This window comes from Ctenopharyngodon idella, chromosome 18 (genome assembly GCF_019924925.1).
Source record: "Ctenopharyngodon idella isolate HZGC_01 chromosome 18, HZGC01, whole genome shotgun sequence".
NCBI classification, from domain to species: domain Eukaryota; kingdom Metazoa; phylum Chordata; class Actinopteri; order Cypriniformes; family Xenocyprididae; genus Ctenopharyngodon; species Ctenopharyngodon idella.
Window position 1 is genome coordinate 9976776 of NC_067237.1, and position 17159 is coordinate 9993934.

General features: G+C 36.5%; 1 protein-coding gene across 1 annotated transcript in view; it reads left to right on the top strand.

The window, feature by feature from the left end:
- The first annotated feature begins 10805 nt into the window (after nt 1-10805).
- spon1a (spondin 1a) overlaps nt 10806-17159 on the top strand; it is a 212455-nt gene continuing 206101 nt past the window's right edge. The window contains exons 1-2 of the mRNA XM_051871019.1: nt 10806-11760; nt 13245-13351. Coding sequence (XP_051726979.1) covers nt 11508-11760; nt 13245-13351 — 360 coding nt within the window. The 5' untranslated portion in view covers nt 10806-11507. The remainder of the gene's footprint in view (nt 11761-13244; nt 13352-17159) is intronic.

Here is a 17159-nt window from a genome sequence, read left to right on the forward strand (position 1 = left end):
GTACACTCTAAAAAAAAAAAAGTCTTTTTTGTACACTCTAAAAAAAAGTCAAAAAAAAAAAAAAAAAAACAGTGTTTTTTTTTTTTTTTCAAATGCTGGGTTGAGCATGTTGGGTCATTTTGTTATTTTTTTCATGGTTGGGTAGTTTTTGTGTTTCCCAGCTGTTGGGTTAGAGGTAGGGATGGGTATCATTGAACATAAAACATCAATTTGTAAAGAAACAAAGTGCTTTCATTTGTTCATGTGTTCAGGTAAGTTATATAGCCTATAAAAGATATCAAATGTAAAATAACACTGCATGGTTTTCACAGTATAAATTAATAGATTCATGCTTATTAAAGCTAACTATATTCTGATTAAGAGCTGTGAGTGATTTTCTCTCTGCATTTTGTTGTTTGATTAACATTGATGGCACAGTCGTCAGAAGGTGACTGTTGTCACTTTAAGACAATAGATATTAACACACATTGGATTTTCTCCCAGCTGTTCATGTCAACTTATGATATAAACTGCGTTTAAGTAGCTAAACACTTATAGAAGTAAAATAATGCCATATGTTTTTAAAACAAAAAGCATCTTGAATTGCACTACTTAAAAAAAAAAAAAATGCATTGCATTAACAGTGCCTGTATTTTAATGCATTGTATTTTTAGGGCTTGCATTTTTATGGGCTGAAATTCAACATGGTTGTATATTTAAGCTGTGAATATTTCAATTCAAAACATTTTACACACGTTTTCGTTGTTAAAAAATGCAATAATCCATATTCACCTTTCAGATTTCACTTCCAAAATATTCATTCTTTTTAAAAATACAACCTATAATCGCCTATTCAGCAGGCAATTTTCAGTCCGTTTTATTTTGTGCCCACAAATTCAGTGGTTCAAATTTCAACATTTCACATCCGGGAACTGCAGGAATAGCAGTAGAGTACCGGGCATTATCTCCATCTGCTGTTAGTCGACCTCACCAGCAGGTGGTGCAATAAAAGACCACCGAACTCACACATTATTGAGAATGTAAGCTATAGGCTACAGGCAAGCAGGTTGACTTAGAATATGGACTTAACGTGCAAAGTTTGACACCAAGCGTTTCCCAGTGAAATACTGGCATAAAATTGTCTTGACATTGGACGGCCGATATTCGCAAATTTAGGGACCGTCTAAAGTTACACACAACATTTCTAACTTTATTTAAAATTATTTCACTAGGAAACGCTTAGCGTCAAACTATTGAGGGAAACCCCAGTACTGCAGCACAGCCGCGATATAAAGTTAAGGAAAGTTATATGTCTATCTCAGATTGAACTGTACATCAGCATCGGGGAATAACGTTATAATCTCGTTCACTGTAGAGAAAGCTGCTTACATGTAGGCTACACTGGGAAAGTAACAGTGAAGGCATTAAATTAAATGTAAACACAACTTTTGTGTCTTTATCAGCTTTTCTGCATATATAGCCTACTGGCTCTGATAATCATCACACATGCACTTGCCGCTTGCTCCGTTAATGTAAATCCGTTTTAATGAATGAAATGAATGTCTTGCTCTAACTGTTGTTCTGCTCTTCATCAACACTTGAACCACAATCTGGTGAGGTCGACGAACAGCAGATGGAGATTATGTTCAGTAGCCTACTCTACTGCTATTCCAGCAGTTCCCGGATGTGAAATGTTGAAATTTGAACCACTGAATGTGTGGACGCGAAATAAAATGGACAGAAAATTGCCTGCTAAACATTATATGTTGTATTTTTAAACAGAATTAATATTTTGGAAGTGAAATCTGAAAGGTGAATATGGATTATTGAATTTTTAACAATGAAAATGTGTGTGAAATGTTTTGAATTGAAATATTCACAGCCTAAATATACAACCATTTTGAATTTCAGCCCATAAAAATGCAAGCCCTAAAAATACAAGGAATTAAAATACAAACCCGATTCCAAAAAAGTTGGGACACTGTACAAATTGTGAATAAAAAAGGAATGCAATAATTTACAAATCTCATAAACTTATATTTTATTCACAATAGAATATAGATAAAATATTAAATGTTGAAAGTGAGACATTTTGAAATGTCATGCCAAATATTGGCTCATTTTGGATTTCATGAGAGCTACACATTCCAAAAAAGTTGGGACAGGTAGCAATAAGAGGCCAGAAAAGTTAAATGTACATATAAGGAACAGCTGGAGGACCAATTTGCAACTTATTAGGTCAATTGGCAACATGATTGGGTATAAAAAGAGCCTCTCAGAGTGGCAGTGTCTCTCAGAAGTCAAGATGGGCAGAGGATCACCAATTCCCCCAGTGCTGCGGCGAAAAATAGTGGAGCAATATCAGAAAGGATTTTCTCAGAGAAAAATTGCAAAGAGTTTGAAGTTATCATCATCTACAGTGCATAATATCATCCAAAGATTCAGAGAATCTGGAACAATCTCTGTGCGTAAGGGTCAAGGCCGGAAAACCATACTGGATGCCTGTGATCTTCGGGCCCTTAGACGGCACTGCATGACATACAGGAATGCTACTGTAATGGAAATCACAACATGGGCTCAGGAATACTTCCAGAAAACATTGTCGGTGAACACAATGCACCGTGCCATTCGCCGTTGCCGGCTAAAACTCTATAGATCAAAACAGAAGCCATATCTAAATGTGATCCAGAAGCGCAGGCGTTTTCTCTGGGCCAAGGCTCATTTAAAATGGATTGTGGCAAAGTGGAAAACTGTTCTGTGGTCAGACGAATCAAAATTTGAAGTTCTTTTTGAAAAACTGGGACGCCATGTCATCCGGACTAAAGAGGACAAGGACAACCCAAGTTGTTATCAGCGCTCAGTTCAGAAGCCTGCATCTCTGATGGTATGGGGTTGCATGAGTGCGTGTGGCATGGGCAGCTTACACATCTGGAAAGGCACCATCAATGCTGAAAGGTATATCCAAGTTCTAGAACAACATATGCTCCCATCCAGATGTTGTCTCTTTCAGGGAAGACCTTGCATTTTCCAACATGACAATGCCAGACCACATACTGCATCAATTACAACATCATGGCTGCGTAGAAGAAGGATCCGGGTACTGAAATGGCCAGACTGCAGTCCAGATCTTTCACCCATAGAAAACATTTAGCGCATCATAAAGAGGAAGATGCGACAAAGAAGACCTAAGACAGTTGAGCAACTAGAAGCCTGTATTAGACAAGAATGGGACAACATTCCTATTCCTAAACTTGAGCAACTAGTCTCCTCAATCCCCAGACGTTTGCAGACTGTTATAAAAAGAAGAGGGGATGCCACACAGTGGTAATTGCCTTGTCCCAACTTTTTTGAGATGTGTTGATGCCATGAAATTTAAAATCAACTTATTTTTCCCTTAAAATGATACATTTTCTCAGTTTAAACATTTGATATGTCATCTATGTTGTATTCTGAATAAAATATTGAAATTTGAAACTTCCACATCATTGCATTCCTTTTTTATTCACAATTTGTACAGTGTCCCAACTTTTTTGGAATCGGGTTTGTACAAGCCCGGTTAATGCAATGCATATTTTTTTTCAAGTAGTGCAATTCAAGATGCTTTTGTTTCAAAAACATATGGCATTATTTTACTTCCATAAACACTCTCCAAGCCGGTCATTTTAACATATTTTTGTGTGTATTTGATTGTTTAGATGTGCACCCAAAGTGTAATTTGTTTGTCTATTTGCGATCCGTTTTGGAGCACACGCACACAATTCAACATAGGGAACAGCGTCTCTTGCGCAGATTATTGTGCTTTCAACATTTTAAAACGCTGATAATTATCAAATATGTCCCGCAATTTAGCAACAGTAAAGACTGCATTTTACAACAATCTCCGATTGTGCTGATTCTGATGTTAAGTTTGGGTTTAGGGAGGAACGAATGCGCACAGCTGTGAAGAGAAGGAAGGTGTTTTAATAGTTTTACCTCAAATATATTCTTTCTGATGATCCTTGGAAGCCAAAATCGAAATCAAAAATAAAATTAGCTTAATATCACAGGCCTGAAGTGTAAGTTTGAATGTTTAGTTCTCTCCATCACCACAATTAAACAGAGCTCATGTTGTGCACGCGCTACTCCTCTGCGTGAGTGCGATCTCTCTTCTGGATTGCGAATAGCAAAAATGAATCATAGCCAAATATTAATATTATTGCATACAGAAACAGCTAGCGACTCCGAGATAGAATTAGCAAGATAATGTCTATATAGCAATAATAAATGTACTTGTATTTTCTTCATAATTTCTCCAGTACTGATAGCAGAACCGTTAACGTCAGAGCTTTTTGAGACACCGGTCTTTCATAATTTAGCCCCGGGGCCAATTTAACACTGGGTTTCGGTACCCATCCCTAGAGGCTCATCAATACACCCCTCCCCCACCTGCCCTCCGAAGCATCAACCCAGCGGTTGCTTTACTACAACATCCCAGCTGATGGGTACACAGAGCGCGGGGTTTTGCATTCTTGTCAGGAAAGAGCAGTTTTAAACGCCGCCGAATTGATGCATTTCTTTGGTAAAATAAAGGTTGGTATGCATTTTATTTTGTCTATAAAGACTTTACAGTGCTGTAAATCATTTGAATTAATGCAATGCAATATACACAGTCGTGTTGTTGCAACGCTTTACGCCATCTCCGCTGTCGCGGTCGCGATTTCAAAAGCGACCTCATTTCACTTCTCTGTTGTTAAATAACTGCCGTAATCTTCCCGATTTAAAATCATCAAACATGTCTGATAAAAATCGGGGCAGCCCCGATGTGTCCGTGAACAGATCGGTAGGTTAAAAATTCTATCTTTAAACGCCTTACATTACCTGATAATCTGGGCCAAACATCGGAACCGACCAATGTCATGGACGCGATTTTTTTGGGGGGAGGGGTAAATCGGGCAATAAATCGGCCTGAAACTCCTGCAGTGGAAGCCCGGCTTTACATATTTGGGCCTTTAGCGACACGGATCTATTTCTGTCAGGATCACTATCGTCAAAGATGACTGGCAGTTAGCATACAGTTTGTATTGGCAGTGTGGTTCTGTTCTGGGCAAAAACGAGCAACGATAACCCCCCTTTAGGGTAAACAGAACAGAACCAAGTATTGCAATATCATTAATTTCTTAATGACAATAATTCATGTAACAACATAATTGAAGAATATGAGTTTGATCAAAAGAAATATCAGAAGGGCAAATCCTGACTGGACAAAGGAGGAGCTGGGGATGGAGGAGGGTAATTAGCTCCTGAGGAATGTGATAAAGCTGCTGATAATACTGAATGGACCATATTTATATGAATGCGGTGATAGGCGTCGTATTTCTATAGGTCAATGTGAATCAGCTGATGTGAGCTTGACTAACGTGACCTGCCAGAACTAACGCTATACGCTTGATATCTAACACGGATGACTCTACCTGTCACGATAATATACAACTCCCCGATATTAGAGTAAAAATTACAGAAGAATAAAATAAAGCATATTTTGTTATCTTTTGGAGCTTGGAAGGGTTCCGTTTGAGATGATGTTTTATGCCATCATCACTGTCCTCATCAGAGCTCATTTCCCAGAACATTCAGCCAATGATAGTTTTGAGAATATGTTTGAGATCGCAAAATGAACCCATTCACAATCTCAAACATATTTTTTCATTTCCTCATTTTCAAAATCAATATTTTGGTCACTAACAGCTTCACCAGATCCATCATCAAGTGACAGTGACACTCTTATTGCATTCAGTACTTGCTCTGCAGTAAATCGCTGAGCCATTTCAAGTTTTGCTAATCATACTTCCTAGGCTGCATTCCAGTTAGCATTCCTTTCCTCGCTAACTTCCCTCAGTCTTGTTGACTCGGATGTAAGTCATTGCTTATGTTGGATGAGAGCCCACTACTGGCAGAACCTTTGCAATGGGCTCAATTGGAACATCCTAAACCCTTGATCACTTGGAATCCGCTATGAAGTAGATTTATATGTGTTTGGGTTGTTTTTAAATATTTTTTAAAAATAATTAATAGATCATAAAGTTGTTTGTGGTGGGGTAAATTAAATGCGATGTGTGGCGACGTCAAAATCGTGTTACATTGTGGGGAGCGAGGGTCTGTCCATATAAACTTCCCTTGTCCACTTCACGAAGTGGAATGCACTTCAAAATGGCAGCAGGGATTCCCCCAAGGGATAGTGCTAACTTCATTAGCGATTGCTAATGAACTCAATTTGATGAATTATGACATTGTCTACTTTATGGCCTTTATATAAATGTTTTAGACGGTTGTAAGAATCGGAAGGATCAGCCTGCAACTGTGTAGACATTTCAAAATAAGAGTCCCGGTGTATTTCGGGCTTGTTTATAATTAAAAGTCACACGCTAAGTTTTTTCTTTTTCTTTTGGGCATTAGTGGTATTTTGGTTACACAATAAATTGTATTTAATTTGATTTCCATTTAATTCATAGTAAATTATTGTAGTCTCCCCCACAGGAAGAAAAGACTAAGAACTTTATTTGACACACATATATTATTTATTATATAAATTTTACTAGTAAAATCTGTGTCCCATTCACTGAGAGAGACACTATATGACAGCAAGGAGAACATAGGAAAAGGAGAACCATTTAAATGCTGTAATTTTGCATAATTTACAATGCATAATAATGCAAAATATTAGTATGTAATTAAATGTAATAGTATGCTATGTAATTAAAATTAATTTCAATAAATAAAAATACTGTTAAAAAAAAAAAAAAAAAAAAAAATCACACATTATTTGTTTGTCACATGTAGTAGACCATTTTTGTGCTGTGGGTAATAGGAGGATTTTTCACCCGGCTACCACCGCAAGTATATTTCAAACCTGTGGGAAGCACTGCAACATGATCACTCGTAAAGCGCCAAGCTTGTGATCCGTGAGCTGGATGATGGTAAGTTTTTCCTTTTTACCTGATCTTTTACAGTCGTCTTCATTTTTTTCTTTATGTGACTTCGCACCCTTGATTTCCATTGTCTGGGCAGCGTGACTACAGTGCAACCTTATGCACCTGAGAAACAAGCGCCATCTTTATAAAATTGTCTTTGAACTTCCGTTTTTGTGGTAGCTTTATATATTTCTATGGCACTGTTGTCAAATAATATTTAGCTGGTGAAGTGGATTTAATTGTAGAGTTAATGAAAGTTATCATGAGCATTGTAATGTTCGAAGCAGATATCATAATAGATGTCAGTAGACCAGGAAGATTTTAAAACAAGCAGTTCATTCATAAATACATGCGATCGCTGTGGAAATACAAACCAGAAGACAAAAGACAACGAGCGCAGCGCTGAAAAGGGGCGGGGCTACATAAGGTCTATAGAGTGTATGCACGTGACGTCACCGTCGGCCGTTATAACTGCGGTTACGCCCACTGAGTGGCAGCATTGGTTTTCAGCGTGAATGCCGCAAAAAAACACACAAAACACATCCAAAACGGGAAAGAGCTTTGCGATTAACTGTACAAATAGCTTTGACACAAAATCTTAGGTATATTTTTACAGACTGCCAAAAGCTAGCTACAGAAAAAAAGAGGTAGCCTAAATTGCTGCAATTCACAGAAACAACTGGACTCCAGGCAGAGAAACATGGATTTGCAGTTATCATTTTGTGTCGAAACGATGAATTTTGGGGTAAAATCATACCCTGTATATTGTACTGTTATATATTGTGTTGACAACTCATCAATTAAATATTTATTATCTTATATTCTGCATAATTGGGTGCTTTTAAGTAAACACTGACAAAAACTATACAAGTTTTAGGGCTGGATGATATATATATATAACATTGATATAAGTGATTTAGACCTACCTATATTGTAGTTATAAAGCGTTCAGGCAGATTTGCTTTATGTGTTTCCCCGGCGTCGAAATCAGGTACATAGCCTAAAGGAAACACCTGGCTGCATGTCAATATCCATGGATTAGGTTTCTTTGACATGTTATAAAGAACACTCTCGAGCCCAACCTTTAGCATAATCGTTTGTTTTACTCGTGGTTTCGCAGTTCCCCTATTAATTCCAGTCATGCAGCAGGTTCTTTTGCCACTCAGTCCAGCTGAGGGAGCGTGTTCTGGTGGGAAAGTGACGTTAATGCAGCGTTTCTTAAAGTGTGGGGCACGCCCCACTGGTAGGGAATAGAGACATGACAAGTGGGGCGCGACAAAAAGGAATGTTGGTCATTTTTGTGCCCGTCTTTTTTTGTGCCCATCTCTATTAACCTTTTGAGCGGTACGGTCCCACATATGGGATTTAGAACGTTCAGCGACGTCACATAACTGCCAGATTCAAACTGCGCTTTCGAGCTTTGGCTGGCACTGAGCCAGAGACGGACGCGCTCAGCAGCTTTTACATTTATCAGAACTAAGCAGTGTTTTCAACAACATAATGTTTATTTTAGGTTTCATACGTTTAAAAATCCATAAGTAGCCTAACTAGTACTAGTAATAAGTACTAGTAAAACAATACATTTAGAGCATGTAAAATACACATTGGAAGCAGCAATAACAATCAGTTCAAATATAATTTGCTGACTTGTTTTATTCATATCAGATACACATAGTCTAAGTAACTATAAAGTTTACTCTATTTTTCTCCCAGATCAACGGCCACTTACTTACATGGATTTCGGAAGAAACTGATGAATTCACGTGCTGTAAATCCGACTGACAGGACTCTCTGAGCAGCTGCACAAATAAACATGGCGGCGCCCGTTTCGCGGTATAGATTCAAGATCATTTAAATAGGTTTTTAAACGACAAAACACACTCACAAATATTTGAGAATTGGAATATCTGATAGTTGATGACATGGTAAGCAAGTTTGTGAATATTTTAAAAAAGGAGAAACTAAATAAAAGCAATACATCTGTCATACATCACGTCACACACTGCAGCTACTGTGTTATTGTAGCTGCGGTGTGTGACGTGACAAGCATGAAGCGTCGCCATGGAAACAATAAGAGGAAACAAAAAACTCAGCTAGAATATTTTAATTTAAACTTACGCATGAAAGGGTTAATTCCTAATTCTTTTTATTTACTTTTGAACAAAGTCTTTTCATACAAAATGATAATATAATTGCACTTTTATTTTCTCTATTTGAAAGTTTTTAATGCTGTTATTTGAAGTTATGTTTTTAAAATGTAATGTTAATAAAATATATTTTAATAAATTTTAACAGTTAAACTAAAAGCCTAGTTTATTACCATTTCGATGGGGCGATTGCGGACAGGTGGGGCTCGGAACCCTTCCCTAGTGGGGAATGGCAGAAAAAGTTTGAGAAACACTGCATTAATGCATACCCTCTATACCAAAGCCACTGGAAGGCAAGCCTGCAACCTTTAGCCAAACAAGCGTAACGGCTAATGCTAAATGGCGGTATGGGCTAAATTTCATTTGAAAGTGAACTAATCCTTTAAATATAACATCCAAAATTATGCCCAACTGACACGATCAGGCACTTTGTTGAAAATAAACAATCCTAAATACTAAATAATGATAAATCCTAAATCTTAAATACTTTATCCGATCACAGTGCTTGGTCAACTTTAAGTAATTTAACCCAACTGTCATCATTTAATCTGTCATGATTCATCCCCCATGTTATGCCAAACCTGTGCATTTTTTTCTTCTGCAGTATACAAAAGAAGATATTCTGAAACATTTTGGAAGCAGTTTTGGTGATATTCATTGCATGAAAAATAAATAAATAAAAAAAAAAAAAATCACAGAAGAAAGTAAGAAAGTAAATACAGGTTTGGAACAACATGAAAGTGAGTAAATTATGACACTTTTCATTTTGGATGACTTTTCACTTTTCATCTTTTTTAGGAATCCTGACCAAACAGCATTGTCTTAACCAATAGTGTGTGCTTGGTATGGGACTGTTTGTCTGACTAATGGCAGATAGGGGAGTGTTCAGGAAACCTAATTGAAACATCATTTTTTGCAGTATGGTTTGGTGCAGTGTTGGGTGTACTAAGTAACGCGTTACTGTAATCAAATTACTTATCCACTGAAAAAGTAAAGTAAGGGATTACTGTTCATTTTTAGGTAATTAAATTACAGTTACTTATAATGTACTTGCGTTACATACTGTAAATTAGTTTAACAGTTCTGTTTAAATCAATATTGAATTTAAAATCTAAATTTGTTGTCTAAAGATAACTGTAATAATTTGTCGTCTAAAAGAGTTTCCTTTCTATTGTCTATCCGGTCAAGGTTTATAAGGATTTTAAGAAGTAATTAGTACCTAAGTTACTTATTGAGTAATTAAAAATTACTTTTCAGACAGAGTAATTAGAAAATTATTTTAAATACAACATTGATGATGTAATTAATTAATTACTTTTTTGAAGTAACTTACCCAACACTGGTTTGGTGACGTGCAGAAATTACACACTCCTTTCTGTGTTGCTAATCACAACACATTATGCAAAAAGTTGGGATGAAATGGAAGTTGCGATTCCATTCCAGTTGTTTCTATCCTATTGTGACTTGTATGTATCCAAGATAAACGGCTTCTCCAACAAGAAAAAAAAAAAAATGTAGGGTGTGACTTGATTTCAATTTCAAATTGGGAATTGATTGGATTGTTGGATCATTGTCATTTGCTATTGCTGTGATCACATGGAAGTGACACCTCATCAGAGAAGAGAAGTGATGTCACTGCAAGACGGAGTGTAACTTATTTCGATTAAAGATTGCGAGGGCACAAAAAAAAAAAAAAAAAAAATGTGCACTGATAAATCATTTATAATAAATATGGCAATATTCCATAAAAATCAAGAATTGTCCATTTTAATTCAATGGTGACTTTTAACAAAGAAGACCAATCAAAATTTGCAATGCAAATATTATAATGTCGTCATCGTTGTGGATACTATTTTGAATTAACGTGTTTTTTTCATTCTTATATTTTTTTAAGTTTTAATGTTACATCTTAAAACGTGTAAAATTAACAAAAAATGTATTTAAGGAGAAACATCAATACAGCACTGCCTTGAGAGCCGAGTAATTAGGTGCTCTAATATAAAGGCATGATGAGTGTTCCATTAAAAAAAAAAAAAAAAAAAAAAAAAAACCCTTGCATTTATAATTAAGGAATATACATTGGTCGAAAAAAAGTGACGATCTTGTGAAAACAAATTGGGGGAAACAAACAAAAAAAAAAAACAAAAAAAAAAACGAGGCTCTTTGCTCTGAGCATGTGGTCTTTGTTTTAAGTTTGTGTGGCTGAATCCATTCAGCTGTCAGTGTGAGACAGCAGCAGCTCTAGAGTCAGTCCACTCTAAATGTGCCACTCGGCACAGGCGGCCGATTCTTCATCTCTCATTCTCTCTTCAGTCCAGGATGGCAAAATAACACGGTGAAGGCGGAAAAATTAGCATCTGCGTATATGGGAGACTGTTATTACAGCCAAGTTTAGTTTCCACTAGAGTTAAACACTCTGGACACACGCTTGTAAATGCTTATTGATGAAATGAAAGTGAAGCGATCGGAGATGTGGAGAGCCCGTGTCCTGCTGCTGTTCACCGGATGCGTGTGTGCGAGTGTGCCGGAGGAGCCTGCGGACAGAGCGGCTCCATCTGACGGCTACTGCAACTGGATAACGCGGGCTCAGCCGCACGGAGCTGGAGGCAGGAGAGAGGGCTTCAATGAGTTCAGACTGCGAGTGGAAGGAGACCCGGAGCATTATCATCCCGGCAGCACTTATCGAGGTACATGTCACTGTTTCAGCTGTTGTTAGGACCACCGGCGCGGATAGAGACACTTCACAGTGCGCGCGCTGGAGATATGCGTTGTGTCTCAAAAACTAGCGAGTTACCTACATAGACAGCATGTTTGGGCATCAGATTGCCAAATGATAGTGGAAACTGGAGTTTGTTGTCATGCGAGTTGTCTCGGTAAATATGAGGTTTTGAGTGAAAGGTTACGTTTGTGTGGTCTAGCATGGCTTTGCTGGTTTGGCGCTTTGTGTCTCTTCCAAACTACCTAACCAACTACAAATATCATCATATATGTATATATTTTTTATAGCTACTGTAGCTGCTGGGTAAACAAGTAATAACAGTAACACATTAGCATACATTCAGCAAGAATGTTGTTAGATTTTAATTGTTAAACGTGTTTTCAGGACAGTAGTATTTCAAGGCAAGTTGTCACATTTATATCAAGGCACGTTGTCACATATTTAATTTTAATCTAATTTTTTAACTACTGTTTCTGTTGTCCAAAAAATGTGTTTTTTAATTAACCTTTTCTATTTTTGCAGTATTACAAATTGTTCAGTTTAAGTACTGCTGAAAGCTCTTATATAACTTTCAATATATTTTAAATACAGAAGATGGCTTGATTTATTTTAGGCAGTGTTGTCATATTTCTTTTAAAAAAAGGCCCCGTCAGCTTGCCCTGTTCTCTCCATGATACTGAAAATTGTTGTATACACCTGCTGTCAAAATTCTGTATAATTAGGTAGCCTAGCGTACTAGGTTATGAGACACGAAAGGAACACTGCAGATAATGTCAGGTTTAAAAGACACCAAAAGTGTGTATATGAATTGTATCTGAACTATATGACATTTTTTTTTTTTTTTTTTATGTCTAGTACATTACACAAACGTTTACTAATTGGTCATTACCAAACATTATATAATCCTAGATCAGTGTTTGTATACATAGTTTCATGTGTAATTTAACTATGCAAGTCAAAGTTTTATAATTTTTCTAACCATTTGTACTGTGTGCATTGATCAATGATCTGCGTATATGTGCATTATAATGTATGTTTGAAATATTGCATATGAGCATAAAGTATAGAAAGAAGAAAAAATATATAAGATATACAAGACATAGGGTTGTTAGAGTTGTTTTTTGTTTTTGTTTTTTTACTACAAAAGAAGTGAAGTTCCTAAATTAAATTTCGGGAGGAGTGAGCCCATTTAATCTTTCAGTGAACTGCTGGAGCATAAGCAGTGCACCTTGTTCTGGCATCAGCTGTTTCAGCATCCCTTCACACCAGAACTCAAGTTGAAGCCACTTTCTTGAGCCCCTCCACTGCAAACAATTAAAAAAAGTTTCACCTCAATAGCTAAAAATACGGGCAAACACACTTGTGAAATACCTAATTGTATGTGTTTTATTGATTTTTATTACCTGTGAAATCAACCAGAAAAGTCTGAATAATTATTGTGATTATTTCCAGTAACCCTGTATGCAACCAACCCTGCGTACTTTAGAGGCTTTACTCTTATCGCTCTGAAGGAAGGGTACAATGGTGACCAAGAGGAGGATTATGCTGGGAATTTCCAGGTGAGATGCATCACATGTGTCACATATACAGTATTTAATACAATATATGACCCAGTGTTTGTTCCATGTGGTAATTCAATTTTGTTTAATTTAAAGGGATAGTTTATCCGAAAATAAAAATTATATCATTAATTACTCACCCTCATGTCATTCCTAACCCATAAGTTTTGTTAATTTTCTAAAAACAAATGAAGACTTAAAAAAAAAAAAAAAAAAAAAAAAAACTGACAAATTTCTTTCCCTCCATTAAAGGGCACCTATTATGCCCCTTTTTACAAGATTTAAAATAAGTCTCTGATGTCCCCAGAGTGTGTATGTGAAGTTTTAGCTCAAAATACCTCAGATAATTTTTTATAGCATGATAAAATTGCCACTTTTGGGGGGTGAGCAAAAATGTGCCGATTTAGTGTGTGCCCCTTTAAATGTAAATGAGCTGCTGCTCCCGGCCTAAGAGGGCGGAGCTTCAAGATCTCATTCTCTGGTGTCAGGAGTCAGGATGCACTAATAATGTCAGAAACTGTCAGTAACAGTGTTCAGTCCGAACCGTATTTGGACAATAATGCCTACAGAGCCAGAGAATATATGCTGCATGGACATGTATAGTTTAGTTTAATTACGGTTATAACTAATGTTGTCATCTTGCTTTTATGCATTATCAGTACAAGCCTGTTGTACCGGACCCCTGTCCGAATGATGGCCAAAACTTTACTGATGAGTTTTATGGCATTTATTGTACTTCACACAAAAGATGAAGCATCCATTGTGACTCCAGTAAATCACTGTAAGAGCTTAATAAAACACAGTGCAAGAAGTGTGCATTAAAATATTATCCATAAACTCTCTCTCTCCCTTGCATTATCATCAACATACACAACGAATTACAAAAAAAAATAAAAAATAAAATTAATAGTAAACAAACATATACAGATCTTATGCCTTTTCGGGGTTATCTTTATAAACTGGTTATCTTTATATCTGTAATTCAACTCAGATGAACTGTAATAAAGTGTGTGCTCTCCCTTTCATTACTGCCGTATCCAGTATCACTCTGGAGACTATAAGCTGGATCAAGAACAGTTGGTAGTGATCCATCCTTGAGTAACAACTTTTTAGCAAAACCTGTGTTTTGTATTGTCCCTTTTTATTGACATTCACACATTTTACAAAAACAAATTTAGGTATATGGTGGTGCATTCCCTTCAAAAATAAAACTAATCTACTGTGTCTTCAGCGGCTCTGATGTCAGGAGTACATGAAGACTGTTATGTTCACTCTTACATACAACAACAAAACACTTCAATTGCTTACGAGACGTTCTTGTCGCTACAGCTGCTCCAGCCTGGAGAAAATGGCAGACTGTGTATGCTAATACGGCATACACAGTCTGTCAGCAGTCGTGGGCGGGGCCTGTGCAAAGTGACGTCACTTTGCCCAGAATCTGCAAATGGCTGCTTATGATTTATGGAAATTAAAAATAAATAAATAAATAAAGGAGTGGATTTGTATCATTATAGGCTGGTTGTGTACACACACTGCCAACACACATTTATGTTCAAACACCATGTAAAAGTGAATTTTGCATAATAGGTGCCCTTTAAAGTCCATGCATGCAAAACCTTGATGCTTCAAAAAGTTTGTAAAGACATTTTAAGCATAATCCATATGAATCAAATGTCAAACAAGTATGGTTGAGCTTCCGTTTACCCTATTTAATGAGCTCAATAAATGTGCATTGATCAATGTTTATATGTGAATTAAAGCCTAAATTCAATCTGGTAATAATATAAAGTGACTGTCTCTTCAGAAGACTTTAATTAAACTGCTCAATTCATATGGATTACGTTTACGGTGTCTTTATGAACTTTTTGAAGCGTCAAAGTTGCATGGACTTTCAATGGAGGGACAGAAATCTCAGGTTTAATTAAAAATATTTTCTTTTTTTAAGATAAACTAAAGTCTCATGGGTTTGTATTGACATGAGGGTGAGTAAATGATGACAGAATTTTTTTTGGTGAACTAACCCTTTAAAGTAAAAACTTTATTATTTCTGTACTGTTGGGCCTCTACTTGATGTCCAAAGAGCACTAATTAAGTATAAAACCTTATAGATTTCACAGTTGCCTTAGGCAGGATCTCATGAATATACCTTATAGTCCTTTTGGGACAATGAATTAGAGAAGATTCCACAAATATAAAGCCAATGGTTTAGTTTGTATTAAGGCAGCCATCCTGATTGCCTGGCTGTGGGATCTACTGTACTCCCTTTGTGCGCTGGAGCCAAGCTCAGATTCAGCCACACCTGGCAAAGCTCTTACATCAACACCATATGCTGCCTCTCCGCACGAGCTCTCATGCTATGCCAGAGAGTGGAAACGGAACAAAAAAGGCCCATTAAATGTCATATAAACCATAAATCTCAGCTCCCTGCAGAAATGCTCTGCTCAAACCTGCTCTTGCACAGAAGAGATTTCTTGTCTTGCAAATGGGATGTACGTAGAACAGTGTCTCTCAAATGGTTTTGTTTCAGGTCCCAGATTAGACATTTACAGTTACAGTTGGCGATGAACACAATACAACAACATTCCAAAATTGTTTAGTGTTAAAAAGTAAATCCTTTCTGTAAAATCACTGATGAAAATTTAGATCACCAAGAACTATATTGGACCAACAATATGCAAAATTTTGATTCTTTTATGCTTTTGAAAACCAATAACATATATTTGTACATATGCAGTATGTGTAGATGCATATGCATATGTGAAGAGTGTCATTTTATGTCTGTTACCATAGCAGTGAGACACTCAAAGCCAGTCATATGACTAAAGAAATTTTCATATGTGTCAGAGCAACTCGTCATCATGGACCAGTGCGTAACTCGTGTGCTACCTTTCTAATATCTTGAATTTGAAGAATTCTAAAGAAATTAACTACATGGTCATTCCTCCTCCAACAATTAATCATCTCTGAATCAGATTAGGTAGCAAAACTTGTTAGGAGAGTCCTGGACTGCACTGTGCATATACAAGGTAGTTTTGCTTGAGTAAACAGTCTCATTTAAAAGTTTATTTAAAGTTTTACTATTGATTACTAGATTATATAATATTTTTTTCACAGTTTTCAATTGGATAAAAAATTGTTTTGGCTCAAGTTCAGTTGGATCTTGTTTGTCTGATTGAGGTTGACATGAAGGGTTTTCTTTTCTATTGCTTACAGATTATTAGGATGCATAAGTTTGTCAACTTTATCTAAACCGCAATGGTTCTTTGTCGCTTAGCTTCCATAAGTGCTTACTATGGAAATACTCTCCCTAAAAGGCAAGCCCAATTGTGAGCATTTAGCGTCACTTAACACCAACTTGCAAGAAAGTGGGGTGGGGGAGAATAGAGTGGGGGAGAATATTTGATTTGAACAGAGAAAAAAAAAAGCTGGAAAAAAAAAAAAAAAAATGCTTTAGACTACACTGGTAATGTGCATGATGGAAGATTACATAAGGAGGCCAAAAACAAATAGCAGGGGATTTTTGGCAGAACAGCCTTTGTTTTCTGATTTTTCTGCTTGAACACATAGTTCTAGCATAAATCTGTAACAAGATCTGGCAAAATCCTTGAAGTATGACATAATATAGTGGCATAGACACAGGACATAATGTACTTGGAAATATCAAGTTGTACTGTATATGTTGCTTCTCCACTGCAAACAAAAAGTTTTTGGCCCAACCAAGGCACTAACATTATGAACTAATTATACAATGGTTCAAGACAGATACATATACATAGATGAGGCACAAATGCATTTACATTTATTCATG